Source organism: Tarenaya hassleriana, unplaced genomic scaffold (assembly GCF_000463585.1).
Source record: "Tarenaya hassleriana unplaced genomic scaffold, ASM46358v1 Cleome12, whole genome shotgun sequence".
NCBI lineage: Eukaryota > Viridiplantae > Streptophyta > Magnoliopsida > Brassicales > Cleomaceae > Tarenaya > Tarenaya hassleriana.
Window position 1 is genome coordinate 2,708,674 of NW_010962392.1, and position 19,210 is coordinate 2,727,883.

General features: G+C 38.0%; 5 protein-coding genes across 6 annotated transcripts; 2 read left to right on the plus strand and 3 right to left on the minus strand.

Moving 5' to 3' along the window:
* The first annotated feature begins 605 nt into the window (after positions 1-605).
* On the plus strand, positions 606-4,422 carry LOC104806712 (ubiquitin carboxyl-terminal hydrolase 21-like). 2 transcript variants are annotated; one of them, XM_010531733.2, is made up of 9 exons: positions 606-756; positions 842-1,492; positions 1,779-1,899; positions 2,072-2,182; positions 2,340-2,512; positions 2,626-2,955; positions 3,071-3,193; positions 3,302-3,773; positions 3,961-4,422. In XM_010531733.2, exons 2-9 carry the CDS (start codon positions 893-895, stop codon positions 4,242-4,244), a joined length of 2,214 nt encoding a protein of 737 aa, XP_010530035.1. In that variant the 5' UTR covers positions 606-756; positions 842-892; the 3' UTR covers positions 4,245-4,422. The 2 variants fall into 2 exon arrangements, with proteins under 2 accessions (XP_010530035.1, XP_010530036.1); XM_010531734.2 differs by having other exon boundaries at positions 888-1,492.
* LOC104806710 (glycine-rich cell wall structural protein 1.8) lies at positions 4,278-5,268 on the minus strand. The gene has a single exon (XM_010531732.1). It carries the CDS (start codon positions 5,266-5,268, stop codon positions 4,654-4,656), a length of 615 nt encoding a protein of 204 aa, XP_010530034.1. The 3' UTR covers positions 4,278-4,653.
* Positions 5,269-11,391: 6,123 nt separating this feature from the next.
* Positions 11,392-14,635, plus strand: LOC104806714. The gene is made up of 4 exons (XM_010531738.2): positions 11,392-11,669; positions 12,732-12,929; positions 13,243-13,461; positions 13,991-14,635. Exons 1-4 carry the CDS (start codon positions 11,607-11,609, stop codon positions 14,189-14,191), a joined length of 681 nt encoding a protein of 226 aa, XP_010530040.1. The 5' UTR covers positions 11,392-11,606; the 3' UTR covers positions 14,192-14,635.
* On the minus strand, positions 14,401-16,278 carry LOC104806713 (putative RING-H2 finger protein ATL53). Its single transcript, XM_010531735.2, has one exon. It carries the CDS (start codon positions 15,959-15,961, stop codon positions 14,990-14,992), a length of 972 nt encoding a protein of 323 aa, XP_010530037.1. The 5' UTR covers positions 15,962-16,278; the 3' UTR covers positions 14,401-14,989.
* A 956-nt stretch (positions 16,279-17,234) lies between these two features.
* LOC104806715 (putative pentatricopeptide repeat-containing protein At4g17915) lies at positions 17,235-19,114 on the minus strand. Its single transcript, XM_010531739.1, has one exon. The coding sequence runs from the start codon at positions 18,751-18,753 to the stop codon at positions 17,344-17,346; it is 1,410 nt and encodes a 469-aa protein (XP_010530041.1). The 5' UTR covers positions 18,754-19,114; the 3' UTR covers positions 17,235-17,343.
* Positions 19,115-19,210: the final 96 nt, after the last annotated feature.

Sequence of the window (19,210 nt, forward strand, 5' to 3'; positions counted from 1 at the left end):
GTGTCCCCCCCCCCCTCCCCCAAAAAAAAACTTGGAATAACATCTTCCTTATGCCTTCTTCTTCTTCAAGGGTTATTGTTTTTCTTTTGTCGTTCCTTTTTTTATTAGCTTCGAAAAGGCCAAAAACACAGTTTCCTTTTGGTTTTTTTTTTTTTTTTGTAGTTAGAGAGGTTGGAAATGGGACTTCATATCAATACTGTGGCTATATTGTACAACACACTCTATTGTTGTCTTCGAACATATATTATCTTCTTTTTACATCTTTGTTTTTGTCATTTGTATTGGTTTTTCTACGTTAATTGTGATCAAATTGAATTGATCTTTGCCTTAGTCTGTGTGGATTATACATTTGCATCGTATGATATATCTTTTTTTTTTTTATAAATGGCCAGTGTATATACTGTATAGTACGTAATGATTGTATATATTACATGTGGTAAAAAAAGTAAGTACGATATGTGAAAGGAAACCATGGTTAAGAGTTAAGACTAAACCCAACCGCGGGTAAACCAAACCCAAAATTAAAGGAGAGGCCCAACCCTAACTGTGAAACGTTATTACTTGTCGGGTTTGAGATCCATGTTTTCACGGAGGTTAAAAACCCTAAAAAATGGCGGCTCGAATTTCCCTCCTAATTCAAAACTCTCCCACAATTCGGCTTTCCAGGTTCCCTCCATTTCCCTCCTCTTCTAGGATTCGATATTGAATTCGAAAATTTCCAGCTTTTTAGGGAGCGAAAATCGATTTTCCCTCCAGGTATTTTCTCTCTTACTCTCTATTGATTGGTCAAATCACTTATCCCGATCGAAAACCCTAGATTCCGTTTCGTCTTTGTTGGTAGGAGTCCATTCATCATCCGAATCTGACTCGGTCTTCTCCGGTTTCAGCCACAATGGGTGAAATTGTCAAGTTCACTGGCACGTCTTTACCGATTTCGTGGGAGAGCTCGTGTTCCCCGAAATTAGCCAATTCCGTCGAACCCCTAGATAAGTCTTCGCCTACCGCTCCGATTAGAGCCCTTGTTGTCAAGTCTTTGGCTCTCTCATCACCAGATCGAGATGATCAGCATTCTGCTCCGGCCGAAACCCTTGACCAGCCTGAAAACCCGGATGGGTCTTCCTCTTCGTCGTCACAAGACGCCCTAGCTGATCCTCCTCTGCCGCCTTCTTCAGTCGGTTTCGATAACAGCGAGGGTTTCCGTTCTCAAGTCACGCCTCAGGCTCAGATTTTGCCTCCGAGCGATAGCGGGTGTAACAGTTCTATACGAAATGAGAATTCTCCTCACTCTCCGGACGAAAATGATGATGCTTCCGGAAACTTGTGTACGTCTTCCTGTACAGATAATCAACGACCAAGTGGGGTTATGGCTATTTGTGACATCAAAAGTGATGATGATCGTAAAGTGGAGCAGACCGAACTTGGCTGGAATTCATGGTCGTCTACGTGGTCGGGACCCCAACAGGAACCTCCAAAGATCGAACCGACTGGCGTTGTATGTGCCTTTCCTTTTACATCTACTTTGTTCGTAACTTCGTATGAATTTGGTTGTGTAGTGTGATTTTGACCTTCAAGGTGACACTAATATTCATGTTAACCTTCTGTTGCATCCTTACACTTGAGATATCTACGATCTCCTGCAAGTTGTTTGTGATTCAGTTTGATTGTAAACATTGGATGTGTTCATGTACTTGATTATTGCAAAACTAATTGATTGTTGAGTTCATTTTTATCCCTTATTTTGTCTGAACTCTGAGCAAGTTCAATGATGATGCTTGCAGGGTGCAGGGCTCTGGAATTTAGGCAACACCTGCTTCATGAATGCGATCCTGCAATGCTTCACTCATACTGTGCCGCTTATCGAGAGCCTATTTTCAAACAAGCACTCAAGGCCCTGCAATTGTATGGTCTATAACTGGCTGCTTTCTATAGCTTTCCCTTCAATGACTATATAAATATATCCTTTCTATTCCGATTTAGTTGGTCCCTTGATTGTTAATATCCAAATGCTGTTGTGGTTTTCTAATGATTTGGTGATCAGGGTTTCTTACTTTTTTATGATTTGGACTTTCAGGTGACAGTAAGGAGTTCTGTGTTACTCAGGTTCTCCGAGATCATATTGAGCTTGCGTTGAGATCTTCAGGAGATCATGTATCTCCTGTTCGATTTGTTGATAATCTTAACTGTATCCTTTTTGTCTGATATATGATTCAGAAAACATATGTACATACAGTACCTTTCTGTTCATTACGGGCTGTCGTTAGAGTTGATCATATCAGCTGAATATCTTGGATTGTGTCTAGAATATCTTTAGATGAATGGGTTATCCTTAGCTATTGCAGATATTTCATCTGGTTTCCAGAGATACCATCAAGAAGATGCCCATGAGTTCCTACAGTCATTTCTGGATAAGTTAGAGAGATGTTGTTTGGATCCTGGGAATAAGTCTGGTTATGTCACTTCTCAAGGTGTCAATGTTGTTCAGCATGTCTTTGGCGGTCGTCTCGTTAGTAGGGTAAGAAATGCCCAAATCAAACCATCCTTCTGATTTAGTGTTTAAGTTTTAGACAAAATATGACTATGGGAAATGTCTGCTCATTTGTTGAAAACCTGGCCATTCTCTTTCAGCTCCGTTGCTGCAGCTGCAATTCCTTTTCTGATACATATGAAAATTCTCTCTGCCTGAGTTTGGAAATCGAAGATGTGGATAACCTAGCAAGTGCACTAGAATCTTTTACCTGTGTGGAAAAGCTTGAAGACCAATTCACATGTGATAGTTGCAAGGAAAAAGTTTCAAAGGAGAAGCAACTCATGCTCGATAAGTTGCCACTGGTAGCCGCATTTCATTTGAAGAGATTCAAGAACGACGGATTTTTTATGGAGAAGATCTTCAAGCATGTGGAGTTCCCTTTAGAGCTGAATTTACAGCCCTACATGAGTGGCGGCCAAGAAAATGAAGTATGTGAGAATGGCAGTTCATGATGGTTGATTGCTTCTCATTCTTTCTGCAATCTTTACTTGGGAGTATGCAAGATTTCATTTTGACACCCCCTTTTTTCATTTCTTTCTTCAGGTTTGTACAACTTACCATCTATATGCACTGGTGGAGCATATCGGGAGTTCACTAACTTATGGTCATTACTCATCGTATGTGAGGTCGGCCCATGAGACATGGCATAAGTTTGATGACTCACAGGTGAAATAATCAGTGGATTCAATTGACTTGAGTGTTCTAATGGCTCGTAGATTTCAGAACAGTCTTCAATATGTGAACTTTTTTTAACCTGTTGTGAAATCTGGGCAGGTAACTAGAATTGAAGAAGGTAGTGTGCTATCACAGGATGCATATATTCTATTTTATGCCAGGGAGGGGACTCCATGGTTTTCTAGTGCTTTTGAACAGATTATGCCCTATCTTGAAGCGAACATGTCGAATTCCTCACCAAAGTCGGTACTGGATCCTGCCTACAGAGAGTTGGTATCTTCCGAGAACATCAATAATGCTAGTCCCGACAAGCCATGCAACTTGGTTGAAGAAGTGTTTCAATCAATGGAAGATCCTGTTTCCTGTTGTCCCGAGCCACAGGAAGAAGTGTTTCATTCGGCTGAATCTAACAGCAATGATTCTCCTTTTACCGATCCTGAGGCTGAAGATTATGACAAACCTTACGTCGAGCCCTTGCTCCAACAAGAATCCGACTCGTCGTGTCTGGATGGTGTCCTAAAACACAACAGTGCTAGTGTTCCAGTCAATGACTGTTCTAAGACACACCTAGGTACATTCATGCCTTCATTTTCTCTTATGATCAGACATACTATGCTCAGGTCGGTTGATAATGATGGGTTGATAAATCTATACATCTACATGATCTTCAATCAATGGCTGGAAATTGCTGAGAGGGCGAATTGTGATTACGTGTTAAACTAAATCTTAACAAGGTAAGGTGCTGTCTGAATTTGCAGAAAGTTGTTACAAGATTGAGCGGAAGCATACGGAGGGGGCAAAGAAAAAGAAGGAAACTTTGAAACAACCCATGAAAGGGAAGGTGGTGGAAGCTGCAGACAGAGAGATAGCGGTGAGGTATCTGAACAGCAGACCGTCTCAGCGGACAAGAATACTGGCGGCGGCCATGGCAGAGGCTGATCATGAAGCCATTCATGGCGCCAAAAGAATGAAAACTACAACTGGTAAACTGTTGAACCGAAGACGTCCTACCGCTCGCAGGTCTTTTCCCCACTCTCTTTAGTTTAGAAGAAACTCTGTTTTTCCCATGTGAATAGAGAGAGAGACAGACAGACATTGATCAATTTTGTTAGATTGGTCTTGTGCTCCGTACATGTGTTGGTTGGTTGGTTGGTTGGCGATGATACATCTGTTTTTGGAACGGAGATTTAAAGAAAAGAGAGAGAGAGAGATTGGTCCTCTGTTTCTTGCTTTCTACTTTTAACGTAATTAATCTCTTGTTCCATTGGGTTCATTAATCTAACCATGCCAATGCCATCGTGGATGCCTATAAATTCTATTCTTAATTGGATCGATGCATTAGCATTTTATGACATGGTTATGATTTAGAAGCATATGATGAGGTGAAGAATATTCAATTATTATTAAACGCAAAAGTTCAACGGATTCAAATTGCCCCCATCCATAAGTCTTCAAGGGGCGTAGCCCCCGCCATGCTCGCCGCTGGCACCGTACGCGCATCCACCTCCTCCACCTAAACCGCCGCCACCACCTTCACCGCCCCCATTTCCGTAACCACTTGCATGCTCTCCTCCACCACCGTACGCAGCGCCACCTCCTCCGCCACTGCCACCACCTCCACCGCCGGCATGACCTCCGCCGCCGTACCCACCAATTGCTCCACCGTATCCAGCTCCGCTACCGCTTCCGTAACCACCAGCGTGTTCTCCTCCGCCGCCATAGGCGGTTCCACCGCCGCCTCCACTACCGCCACCTCCTCCGCCGGAATGACCACCGTATCCGCCGGTGGCTCCACCGTACCCACCTCCTGTACCTTCACCGCCACCACTAGCATACCCACCGGCACCACCGTATGCAGATCCTCCGCCACCGCCATGGCCGCCACCTCCACCACTGCCGTACCCGTCCATGCCTCCGTATCCAGAGCCACCACCTTCGCCGCCGGCGCCGGCGTAGTAGGGAACGTCGTAGGTGAGGAGGGTGCGGCTGGTGGCGTAGGAAACGCCGAGACCGAGTACGAGAAAGAAGAGTGTGGAGAGAGCTTTGTAGTGAGTGTGAGTTTCCATTTTTGGAAAGTGTTTGGTTGACGAAAATGGAAAGGCTCGAAAGGGGTATTTGTAGCGTTGGGGTTAGGGACCAAAGCCGCGTTTTTTCATTGCAAAAAAGGGTGGTTGAGAGGACACATGTTGAAGTAATATATATTCTCTTTATTATATCTCCATTTTCAATGATTGGGACGTTAATCTAAAAGCGATGGTTTGCATTTCCATATATATATATATGTATATATATTTTATATGCATTGTATACAGTATCACTATGTGAATAGTAAGTGGGTGTGCCTCGGGCTGTCCTCCATGTTTCACCAAAGCCTCTAACTGCCTGCTCTAAACCCCATAACCAAATCAATCCGGTTTGTTTATTCGTAAACTTTCACCTAAAACCCTAATTCATCTCTTCATAATGGTGAGTCAATTTCTACTCTCTTGCTTTGTTATATATATATATATATATATATATAACCAACTAGTTCAAAATATTTGATCCCTCACTAATACTTCAAAATATGTACAAAAGCACGTCTTCATCTTGGATCATGCAAATCTTGATTATGCTACACGTCACAGTATCATGTTTGGTATAAGCTATACACGAAGGAGAGACCTTGGGATATATTTATATATGTTTGATTTGATATTGATATATGGTGTGACACCTGTAATACACACACACACACACACATATATATATATATATATACACACACTAATGGAGCTTAATTAACATTTGCCTCGGAACAAAATTTCTTCACTAATTAAATCTCAACACTTGGAAGCCATCCTATTATCATTTGGAGTTTCATTTCTGAGTTTTATAGGATCACATCACACTCTTTTCATAATGAGAAATGAGATTTGGTCGGTGTATATAATACACGTATACATGTAGATATATATAACCACATGCTACGAACCACAAACTTTGTTATATATATATATATATATATATATATATGTAGTGAGATCATTGAATTCTATCTACCCTATATACCTTGTTTGTATGTATGTATGTATGTATGTATGTATGTATGTATGTATGTATGTATGTATGTATGTATGTATGTATGTATGTATGTATGTATGTATTTATTATTATGAATTATCACTTGACAATTTCAACAATTTTGAATTTTGAGCAATACCCATGTGGGAAAACCTGGTAACTATGAATTATCACTTGACGATTTCGAAGAAAACCGATTCAATCGGAGGAAGAAGAGGCAAAACCCTTGATTTCATCAGCGACAGGGCTAAAAACCTGGGCCTATCGCACGTGCGAGTTGTTAGAAGTTTGATGGGTTGGGTCAAATTATACGATCTTTCTCACTTTGGGCTTACATTATTTATTGGGCTTGGGCCCAAATTGTTTAAATAACTTTAAAAACCCATATTACACGTTATGGGACAGAAATTGGACCCACCTTTTTTTGGGGGGCCCATCATGCAATAAATTGAGACTATGAACGTGGAATACGAGTACAGAATTCGAAGATATTTATAATTTAATAATGATATTTTTGGTGATATTTATAGGTTAACGTTTTTGGCACGAGGAGGAATATTAGCTAAAACAAATACAAAAAGACAAAGGGGGTTTCCTGCAAGTTGGTCCTGAAATTTGAAAAATATATGGTTCTGTACATTATATTATTTTTTTTTAATACGTTTCATTTGTCCCAACTTGCAAGTTGTTCGGACAATTACGATGCTCTAACCACAAAACAAAACAAATCGCTTTAATAATTCTAGTTTTTTGAAAAGATCTTGACAAAACATGTGAATATTGTTTTGATTTTTAATGATATTTAGTTTAATTTATGAATGGAATTTGGAATGATTTGTCTTAAATGGAAATGCCGTACAAAGGCAAGCGAATGATAATTCGAGGGTTTCCGTACAGTAGACTTGGAATGCTCAGTCAGCGGTCAACGTTTTGGGGGGGGGGGACAGACGCGAACGGAAGCTCGAGTCTCTTGGCCGGTTCACTCTACCGGTTCGTCCGGTTCAGTTTGACCACTTCTAAACCAATAATTGAACGTCAAACATCCCACTAATTAAGTCAATATGATTTTTTTTAAAAGACTAACCAATTAATAAATCGATTTAAATTTGAAATAAACCGTGTATCAGCGTCTCTTTTGATTGTTTTTAACAAAATCTAGTCATATAATTCTACTGAATGAACACTCCTTGTGCTTAGGGGTGACCATTTCGGGTTTCGGTTCGGTTTTCGGTTCGGTTATTTCGGGTACGCTTATTTCGGTTATAAAAAAATCATACCCAAACGGTTATATAGATTTAATCGGTTCGGTACGGTTTTTGCATAATAAAATTATAACCAAACGGTTATATTTTCCGGTTTATTCGGTTCGGTTTTAGATCGGTTCGGTTCGGTTATGATATATTTTTTTAAAAAAATTATTAATCCTACATAAATTTCAAAATATCTATTTAAATAAATGCACAAAATGATTAATCATGTAAAAATAAAATTATAAAAAAATGTAAAAACTTCAATAATTAGGATAAAAGTTAAAAACATTACATTTTATGGTTTATTGGGTGAAATATATAAGGTTAAAAGTGAAGTATAAAAAAATAATACTAATAATAATGAGGATAAAAATTAAAATATTACAAAAACTCAATAACCGTTCGGTTAACTGCGGTTATTCGGTTATTAACCGAACCGAACCCGAACGGTTATTCAACTTCCTCAACCGTTCGGTTATTAAGCAAATAACCGAATCGAACCGAACCGCTCTTATTCGGTTCGGTTCGATTCGGTTATTCGGTTAATAATCGAAATGGCCATCCCTAGAAGATTTCTCGCGCATGAATATTTAAGATTTGAATCGATTAGCGTAATTTATTTAAATTATTGTTATGAATCTTATAATGACAGTTTCCATATAAAAAATGATACGATTTTGAAATTTCATTTAAATAAATTTTCTGTGACTTAAATAATTTACTCGTGCAATTACAAGTAAAACAACCGCATTATAATTTTAACTTTTTTTTTTGTGACATCTCTCGCAAAGGGCATTTATCTTTTGGTACCCACGCTCAATGCTGCGCACTACGCTTTGGATGGATATTTCTTAATAAAAGTTATATATAGGTTACGCAATTAAATATCTAAAAATTTTACCAAAAAAAATTAAATATCTAAAATAAGAGAATCAAATATAAATGAAGAATAATGGGCCATGGACCCACCCAAGGCATGGATGTATTTGTCCTATGTGCCTTCAGGGTCAGATATGGCGTGCCTTGCCCATCTGTTTCAATTTAATAATAATTTTCAATGAATGACGAATAGCTTGTGTTCACACTTTTCACATTTGAGTTTTTGATTGAAGAAGCTGAACATAATTTACTTTTCCACTTTATTAAAAAAAATTACTGAAAGTCATTAAAGAAACGAAATATACAAAGTTTTTATCATTATATATAAAATAGTATATAAATACTTAAACTTTTACGAAAATCTCATATAAATATATGAACCATAAAATTTCTTTATAAATATCTGAATTTTTTAAATTTTATATAAACACCTAAACTTTTAAATTTTTATGAATTTTTTAAATAAAAATAGGTGGTGTCATTAACGGATTTTGAGTTTATTTGAAATTTTTTCAAAAGTTTAGATATTTATATAGAATTTTAAAAAAATTCAAATATTTATATAGAAATTTTACAATTCAGATATTTATATGAAATTTTTATAAACTTTTAGATATTTATATACGAGCTTCACTTTTATATATATATATATATATCATACCAAATATAGATATATATATTATATATTACTGCAAAAATGTAACACATTAGTTTGAGAAGATCTATATGATTTTCCCTTTGGTTTTCACATAAAAGTCAAGATGGAGGACGGGTTCCTCAAAGTCAATGGACAATAGAAAAATATAATATATAGTAGACTTGTTGTGGGATCTCTACTTTATGAATACGAGTGCACACTTCACTATAAAATCTTCCCACTTTAATTTATTAAATTTATATTATAAAATAAATATATTTGAATGAAATGATTATTTACCGGAAAAGTAAAAATATCAAGTTGGTGGTGATGGGGCAGGGAAAGTACCATCATTCACTCCCATCCCATTAGGCTAATACGAAATTCCACTAACACTTTCTTGGAATCTCATCAAATTTTTATTGTTATCTGAATTTGATAATTGACTTATAGTATACAAAAATCCAGGAACAAAATCTAGGGTTTACCATAAATGTCGTGTATTCTAGAGTAATTAAAATTATTGTTATAACGATTTGATTTTAAAGTCTTTAACGTTTAACTAGAAAGATGAATCATGCCAAAAATAGATTAGTAATTAAAAGCCAAAATATTTCAAAACTTTTATGAAAAGAAATTTGACATCGTCCCCTAGCTTTCATCATGCATGACAAATGGACATAAGATGTTGTTATCATGACGTTGATATATTATGTTTCTTTTATTATATTTTATGATACACGCTTTAGGGTTTTTAAATACAAACCCGCATACATACGGTGTGTGGTTCTTGAGGCAGGAGCAATGATCGTCATTGGGCCAACAATTCGTATTTGCATGTTTCATGCATGCATGGTAGTGATTTCTCGATATATATATATAATACCTATAACCCATTGGCCTACCAAAGAGCTTGAAATTCGAATAAGCTAATAACCTCCCAAAATTAACCAAAAAAAAACCTCCCAAAATAATACAATTCCCCTTTGATCATATATATATATATATAAGACTTATATTTCCATCTTAAATATCGTTTAACCTTTTTTTTTCTAAAATTTGAAAGGTATATATGTAGCATTTATAGAATAAAAATTGTCTCGAAACATATGTAGTGAGATCATTGAATTCTATCTACCTTGTATGTATGTATGTATGTATGTATGTATGTATGTATGTATGTATGTATGTATGTATGTATGTATGTATGTATGTATGCGCGTATCAATGGGCGGTATTATTAATTTATTACATAGAATTGCCTTGTCAAGTGATGCATGTTGGAATAGTTAGGAGAGAACTTTGCTATCTTTATTTCCCTAATTAAAATTGGAAACGAAGCCAAACTCAAAAGCATATTACAAAAGGTGCCAAAGCCTCAATATGTAATCACCACCCACCTTTTGACCTAAATATATATATATATATATATATACACACATACACATATACACATAATTTTCTATTCTTTATATGAAAGTACAAACAACCATACGTGGATTAGGTAATCCAATTAATGAGTTTGTCGTCCCCTTTTATAGCTCACGACAAAGCTATATACAACCCTCATTTGCATCATACATTTCTGCTATAATTAATTAATTTTGGTTTTGGTGTAATAATAACAATAATAACAACTTATTTTACAACTAATTCATACACTTACACATGGATATAATATAAATATAAATACAGACACACTCATATGGGATATATATATGTCGACAAGTATGATGTGGGATGTAACGTCAAGATGCTTTCCCAATTTAAATAAAATAAAATGAAAGTTGCATCATTGTGTGTGCGGGTGGGCTCAAAGTTAGTTTAATGTTGTATAATGATGGATGATGTAGGATTCAAATTAATTAAGACAAAAACGTACGAATTAGTAAACAGAAAAAATTATAGACGGAATAATATATAGTTTAATAATCACATAACATTAATATAAATAGTTTAGTTTTTAAATTTTTCAATGCAAACAAAAAAAATAAAAATTAAAACAAAGAAACATATAATGGAATTAAGGGATGGAGATGAGATGTCAATTGCAATAATGGGGGCAATAACAATGGCGACTTCGAATATCTAACACAATAAGCCCACTCTCCCAACAACCAATAAATGTGGTGCCAATAATTTTTTTTTTTATAAATAATCGAAAAACATGGAATAAAATTGGACCGGATTTAGGTTTTCAGGAGGAAAGTGGCATATAATCAGATAAGACCAAAGGAGGGCAGAAAGGGTACAACCAAAATTAAAATTTTTGTGTGTATATATATTTATATATGTTATTAATTGAAAATTAAGGGAAATTTATAAGGAAAGGCTCAGGAGGGTTCCTTGAACCCGACGCATCTTAGGTGTCGACTTTGTGCGGATAAGAACGACTCTTTCTCTGCTCCGTCTCCTCTTCTCCTCTCTCTCTAACCCCTTCTCTCCCAGAAATCATCTCTCTCTCTCAAAACCCTTTCTCAGATTCTCTCTCTAAAACCCTTTCTCTCCTCTTACAAAAATTCCCACCTGAAGTTAAAAAGTCCCAGCTTTTTCGCCGCATTGAGTTTCTGAGGAAATGGCGATCGAGGATCAGGAAAACACGATCAGAGAAATCAAGCCTAAGAACAGGAGAATCATGGTATTTCGAACATATATCCCCTCTGAATCACTGCATTTCGGTTCGGTTTTAGCCTTCGTGTTTCAGATTATATCCGTCTTTGTCATCTGTTTTTTTTTTCTGAGTTATGTTCTGCTCCACATACTCTGTTTCCCCTCTGAAATCCATCCGACTCTCTGGTTTCGTTGTTCTTATTAGTTATGTCTTTTCTTCGAGTTTGCCTCATTTATTTTCGATTTCTCGATTTGGGTTTTGCTTGAAATTTGAAAAAGTTGTCTGCTTTAAAACGTGTTCTAGTTCGGGTTCCCCCTGAGGTTGCTCTGTTTTGTTTATTTGATGAACAACGCTTTCATCTTTATCGAAGAATTAGAACAATGCTCTTTTGAATTCGCATCTCCTCGTGCTCGATTCAGTAAATATGATATTTTTATTGAGAACCAAAACCAGAAGCTTCCGATAACTTGGTTAATAGAATAGGGTTTCTTAGGTAAATATACCAAATCCAACTCGCAAAATCTGTGAAATAGTAATTGTATTAGTGAAATGGCGAACAAGAATATGGAATATTTCTGGGTTTAATGCGAATAAGAACAATAAGAAAAACACGCTCTTTCTTCAACTGGATTGGCTGTCTGATATTCGATTCCTCCCATGTTTTGCCTTTCCTGAAAGCTTTAATTTGAATAATAAAAAGACAGAATCAAATTTGAAACTTATACAGCAAGACGAATAATCTGGTGGTCATTTCGGTTTTCGGTTTGGGTTTGGTTCGGTTCGATTATAAATGTATGATACTGCAAAGCATATGGATCCAGAAAAGTCATTGAACATCTGGTATTACTGAATATATGCTTAATAGGTTTGATAAAGAAAATTTGGTTTTCTATAAATTCAATGGTATTGTGGCGAATTTGCTCTCTGTTCTTCTCTAGGGCCTGCAGTATAAATGCTAAACACCAAATGCCTATGTTGTTTTCTTGGAAAGTTGAAATATTTTTGCTCATGTTCTGGTAAAATTTGAAAATCCAAGCTTTCTATTGTTTTTTTGGATGATGAACAAGGTGTTGTATTTTTTTTTGTTAGGGAGCCGGCGGACCGGAAGGGGAGGAGAACCAGTGGCCGCCATGGCTGAAGCCTTTGCTGAAAGAGCATTTCTTTGTTCAGTGCAAGTTTCATACCGACTCTCACAAGAGCGAATGCAATATGTATTGCTTAGACTGCACGAACGGCCCCCTTTGCTCTGTCTGCCTCTCCCATCACAAGGATCATCGCACCATTCAGGTAAAATCTCTTGTCTGAACTGTGTTTTCAAACTGTTCCCACTTGTCTCTCTGGTTGATGGATGATTATCCGAAATCTTGCTCACATGTATATATACGTTCATGTCGATTTCCTCAACTCTGGATCCGGGGTCAGTTTCTCTTTCGATCAACAATTACAAGAAAACCCTTTGCTATTTCGCATTTGTTTTCGGTTTCTCATTCTCTACTATGAGATATTGTCTGAGTTACATCGAGAGAGAGCATGTGTCACTCACAGATTCTGGTAAGATTTTTAAGATGTTTTTTGTTGACATTTGTGGGTTCTATTGCAGATAAGGAGGTCTTCATATCATGACGTGATACGGGTCAATGAGATACAAAAGTATCTGGACATATCGGGAGTGCAGACGTATGTAATCAACAGTGCAAAGGTCGTGTTCTTGAACGAGAGGCCTCAGCCTAGGCCCGGAAAAGGCGTGACCAATACCTGTGATGTCTGCTACCGCAGCCTTGTTGATGACTGCTTCGGCTTCTGCTCCCTTGGCTGCAAGGTACATTCTTGTTCTCTTTTGTCCATTGTAGCTCTCTGATCATGCTCTGTAATTGAGAGAAAGGTTCAAACTTTGCCAACGTTTTAGTACAAAAACATGTTTGGCTGCCAAGAAAAGGAAGACGCTTTCTCAGCTTTTGACTGCATTCGATTACTGCTGTTTGGTTTGGTTACCAAGAAAAGATCGAAACTTTAGTCTCGGGGTCTCGTCTTTTTCCTCTTCTAATACTTCAGGTTTCGTGTACTGGCTATTCTTGGTGGTAATTCAGTAAAAATCTTGTTTGATTGCTGTGAAAAAAGTAGGAAACTTTGAATGCCGTCTTCTCTTTCTTGCACGTTTTAGAGACGTAGTTTTCTTGATCAGAGAGTTCCTGCTTCTCATGGCATCTCAACTGGTCAGTTGTTGAGTTTGGTGGCAAAACGGAAGGAATTTCCGACATGGGCATACTCTGTTTGTTTTCCATATTTTCAGTCTTATGAATGAAATTCAAATTCTGATAAAACTTTTATGTTTTGGGAACAAAAACAAGATCGTGGGAACGTCTCGAAGCTTCCAGAAGAGTAAGAAGAACCCGCGGATGGAACCAGAGGAGTCGGGCAGCAGCACAGGGCAAGTGAAGAACATGATGAATCTTCAGAGTTTCAGTCCATCAACACCCCCACTTACATCTGGTAATTACAGGATTGCCAAACGAAGAAAGGGAATTCCTCACCGATCTCCGATGGGATAAAATCTTCTTACATGGATCCATCACACACAGTTTCTTCCTGATATATACATATATATATATACACACAAAAGGGTTTAGCTTATACAGAAGCGCTTAGCTTTGTCATACCCAAAAAGGACTACTGTCGATGTGTTAGAAGGGGCCGTATATGTATGTATGTATGTATGTATGTATGTATGTATGTATGTATGTATGTATGTATGTGTGTGTATATATACATGTGATGTATATTTATGTGATGCAAGAAAGCTCTAGATAGGGGAGTATGGGCTTCGTAGGATGGCAAAAGTGGGAATAAGACAGAAAGCAGTGGGCTTTGAAGGTAATGTTTGTCTTCTTCTTCTGTAAATTTGTATCTGAATAGGGTAGAAAGAGGAAGTGCCCTAATCATACACTTGGAAATGGAATAATCTTCTAAGTAATAAAGTTTCTGCCTTTTGTGAATTTCGTTGCTCTCATCTTCTGTCCTTACTTTCATTGTATAAACAGGATGTGTCATTCCAATCTTTGATATTGTATCTATCCCCTTGCATGTATCAAAAAAATGAATATTTCTAACAAATATAAATCAAAACACAACGCAAAACCTGTCATTTCACATGTTATGGCATACATATACATGCACGTATAGACATAGATAATCAAGAAACTGGAACTGAGACAACCGAAGAAGTCAAGGTTTCTTGAATTTCAGAATCATCACCATCCAGTGACTTTTTTTTTGTGTCTATAATCTCTTTATATATATATATATATATATGTGGAAAAAAATGTGTCGGTGTTTAAAAAAAAAGAGTGTCAGACAGGTGGATGTCGGGGTGGCCTTATTCTTCCTTGGGCCCCAAGAAACATTCCACCGCTGGAGAATGATCTTTTGATCGAAGTAGGGTTTCCAAGATCTGAACACTCTTCGTCCTCTTCGTTCATCCTCAGGACATCAGCCACTGAAAGTTGCCGAGGAAAATAAGAAATGAAATCAACAGAAGCAGACCTCCTGATCTCTATGACCGTATCTCCCTTGTCTGGATCGACAAATGCACGAACACTCGTTGGCTTCGGCAACGACACGAGCCGATGAAACGTGTTCGTGTTCATCCTCGATGTCTCTTCCACTATCACTTCTCTTCCTTCAACTGACCCTCTGTCCAGATTCATCGCGAAACGGTCGAGTTCTTGCGTGGGCACTGTTATGTTCGCCCGACAAAGCGGGCAGTTAGAGTGAGACTTTAGCCAACGGTCGACGCACGCAACGTGAAACACGTGGCTGCATTTCGGCAATATCCTTAGGCTCTCTTCTTCGTTGAATTCTCCCAGACAGATGGAACAATCGGTAGTGTTGATCACAAGCCGATCTTGCTTCTTGTACTTGAAATGTCTGATCAGTTTGATGAGGGCATCGTCTAAACCGGCGTTTGGAGGCTCATGGGCAAAAGGGTTTCGGTTTTCGACCGAATTCTCGGCCGATTCATCGAGATTCCGATCACTTCTCTCGATCCCCGAAAACTCCGTCGCGTTTCCGCAGTATTTAGAGATGAGAGTGTAGTAACTTACCAAGAGAAAGGCGCTTGCCAAGATCCCGATGATGGAGATGACGAGAGGGGAGAGATTAGGGTTAGATGAGACGTCGTCGTTTGGGAGATCGTAAGGTGGAGGTGGAGGGGAGAAGATGATGTAACACCATTGAGGGCAGTATATGGAGCAAAAGCCTTGCGAGCAGTCCTGTGAGTTGATGTTCTGAGCCCAAGTGTCTGAATTTGAACCAGTGGCCATGAAAGAGAGATTAAACAGAAAGGATATATGAAGAATTGATATGACAGAAAGATGAACAAGGAGTATATATGATGGAATTCAAGAAGTGGAGAGAGTGTATAATCTGAAGGACATATAAGAGGGGGGAGAGAGATTTCTCTTTGTTGGGAGATAATATCTTGAACAAGGCGACTCCTGCTGTCTCTCACAGACAAGTCTTGCTTTTGTCTCTCACTTTTGTTTTCTTTTGATGCGGTAATTGCTCTTTATCTTTTTCTTTATAACCTTGTTCTCTTTCGAGGGCATAATTGGCTTGTTGACTAAGATTGTGATTAATATTGGAAAATCATATCAGTATATATACGTGTGTATGCATGGGCAGTCCATGCACATGTATGATACGTGGTCTCCAATGGACAAAATTAAATAAAAAAGGAAATAAATCTAACGAAGAAGACCCACATGACAATATTTACTCCTTATTCTCAAATCTCAATACAATCTTGGCTTCTGTTTCATGCGGCATATATTCCCCTTTTCACGATCATCCCTGTTTCTTGTCATTGAAGCAAAAAACAAAAGGTATATATATATATATATATATTATATGGAGATACTATTTTGTAGATATATTTATCGTTTTTTGTATAAATTTTGGTATTAAAGAATGGGAAACAGCGAACATTACTCTTAAAATTTACCATTGTATTATAAATTGATTTATAAATCCACCGTTTTAATCTGTCAATTCATCTGGTTGGGTTTTTTAGTTCATAATTGCAATTCAATGGCATGTTATCTTTGTAATGTTTGTTGAGTACTTGTGCCGAAGATAACAAGCATTCATCCATGGGAAAACATAATACATATGTAATAAAGATAATGTATACATATATATATACCATTATATATAGTCCTTATATAATCAAAAGCAAGATCCAAGAGTTGGCTCCACATTTTGGCATTTTTTTTAATGGTCAACAAAGAAAAAAAATAAAGTTAAAAAGATATATGCAGTCATTATTATTAGTGAAGATAGCGAGACTTCTTGGAGGCAAAACCAAAACCTAATAGTTAATTACCTTTTTAGTCTTCTTCTCAAACACACAACAGCACAGAGAGTGGGTGGCATTCATGTTATTTGATGACCCGTCGAAGGGTAGTTTTGGGAAATGAAGTCTCCATATCTACTACTACGTCTTTTGAAGATGTGAATTCACTTATAGCATAAGAATATGCATCATTATCATTATCACACACACATACATACATGTATGGTTCAAAGGAAACCTCATGATCGGAATTTATGATCGATTATAAACTAAAAAATTTGTCCAATATCATGTTACATTTTCAGACAGCAGGAGAACAACATCACCATTCACATTTCACTTTCCACTCAATCAGGATCTCTGAAAACATGAATTCAAAGCGCCAGCAACAGTTATTTTGGCCTGAATCTTCTTCACTCTGGATCTAAACCCTAATCTTCTCAAACCACAGTATACAGCTCGTCTAGCCGATCTCGGCGTCTTCTTACCGTTCTTGTAACACGACAAGAGCAGCTTAGCAGCACACTTGAACTGCCCAGCTTTGCAGAGATTGTGTACAATGGTCGTGTACGTATAATCGTCCTTCATCTCCATCGATTCAAGCAAACTCATGGCCCGGTCCACATGTCCAGCTTTGCACAGACCATCGACCAGACAGTTACAGGCAACAAGATTTGATCCCAACCCTGTTGCCTTCATGTAAACCAAGTGGTCCTCTGCTCTTTCTATGTTGTCTGCCTTTGCCAAACCATCCACGATAATCGTGTGTGTGTATTCATCGGTTTCTAGTCCCTTTTCCTCCATTTCGTTCAACAGATCATGTACAGCTTCAAAGTCTCCGTCTTTACAGTATAGATTCAATAACGTGTTGTACGACACGAGATCTTGCTTTCTACGGCTCCTCACCAGCTGCAGCATATAATCATAAGCCTCTTCTTTCCTCCCTAGTTTGATCAAAGCGCTAACAACTGTACAGTACGCATACCCGTCATATGTATACCCTCTGTCCTTCATTTCCTGGAACAGACAAAGCCCTTGATCGATCCGCCGTGTCTTGAAATAGGATTTCATGATTGTGGTGTATGTAATGACGTTGGGAGTGTAACCCAACCTCTCGAGTTCCCTCATCATCCTTCTCGCAGAACCGACCCTTCTGGATTTGCAGAGTCCATTGATGAGAATGTTGTAAGTTATGAGCTGAGGGACAAAGCCATCATGCTGCAACTGTCTGAACAGCATAATGGCGTTGTCAGTATAACCGTTCTTGCAGAGACCATCAAGCAGGATATTGACTGTGTCGGCGCCAAAGGGCAGATCGGAATGCTGAATATCCTCGGAAAGAATCCGATATGCTTCTTTGGGCTTTCCCAGCTTGAAGTAGCAATACATCAAAGTGTTGTAACTCCACAGATCGGGAGATATATGCGACAGACGCATTTCGTCGAACAGTTCAAGGACACGATTCAACATCAGTTTCCTAGCTGCTCCTGCGATCAAGGAATTATACGTCGCGACATCGGGCCTGATCCCGGCTTCTCTCATGCGACGAACTACATCATAAGCCTTGCCAATCCCGACAAATCTACAGTACCCATTGATCAGTGTATTGTAAGTTACGACATCAGGAAGAACACCCAATCTAATGCCGTCTATGATTAGCGACTCAGCTTTCTCCAAGTTCCGGAATTTACAGAGAGAATCAACGCATATATTCAATAGCCTCCTCGATAATCCCGAAAATCTCATAAACCCACGAACCATCCTTCGAAATCAACTCGACCGGACATAAATGATCGATAGAAGAACCTGAATTTGCGTTCCAACCGGGATTCGAGAAAATCACTGCATATAGTCAATAACTTCCTCCTGTATTTGCTTGCTGGAAGCTAGGATTCCGCAGAGTCGGCTCGGAGACACACAAAATCAGGCAATTTGGGAACTGGGTTAGGCGAATGAACTGATGGGCTTTAAGACCGGATGTGGAGTTTCAAAAAACTAAGCAGAAAATCTGATCTTTTCCTCGTCCCCTTTTGTCCGAACAGTGTTGGGTGTTGGCGTTTCAGAAAATCGGATCTTGTTTATATTTTCAGAAAATGAAAGACTGATTTTCAACATTAGAAGATAAAATCCAAGCGACAGCAACATATGTTTTGGCTTACTATATCATACCGTATGGGATTATGTTTATAAATTGGGCTATTCCGTAATAAAGTAAAGT

Coding starts and splice junctions, on each gene's coding strand:
- LOC104806712 (XM_010531733.2), top strand. CDS start 893: ATGGGTGAAATTGTCAAGTTCACTGGCACGTCTTTACCGATTTCGTGG. Junction 2,513..2,625: donor GCGGTCGTCTCGTTAGTAGG/GTAAGAAATGCC, acceptor ATTCTCTTTCAG/CTCCGTTGCTGCAGCTGCAA. Junction 3,774..3,960: donor CTGTTCTAAGACACACCTAG/GTACATTCATGC, acceptor CTGAATTTGCAG/AAAGTTGTTACAAGATTGAG.
- LOC104806710 (XM_010531732.1), bottom strand. CDS start 5,268: ATGGAAACTCACACTCACTACAAAGCTCTCTCCACACTCTTCTTTCTC.
- LOC104806714 (XM_010531738.2), top strand. CDS start 11,607: ATGGCGATCGAGGATCAGGAAAACACGATCAGAGAAATCAAGCCTAAG. Junction 11,670..12,731: donor CTAAGAACAGGAGAATCATG/GTATTTCGAACA, acceptor TTTTTTTGTTAG/GGAGCCGGCGGACCGGAAGG. Junction 13,462..13,990: donor TCTGCTCCCTTGGCTGCAAG/GTACATTCTTGT, acceptor AACAAAAACAAG/ATCGTGGGAACGTCTCGAAG.
- LOC104806713 (XM_010531735.2), bottom strand. CDS start 15,961: ATGGCCACTGGTTCAAATTCAGACACTTGGGCTCAGAACATCAACTCA.
- LOC104806715 (XM_010531739.1), bottom strand. CDS start 18,753: ATGGTTCGTGGGTTTATGAGATTTTCGGGATTATCGAGGAGGCTATTG.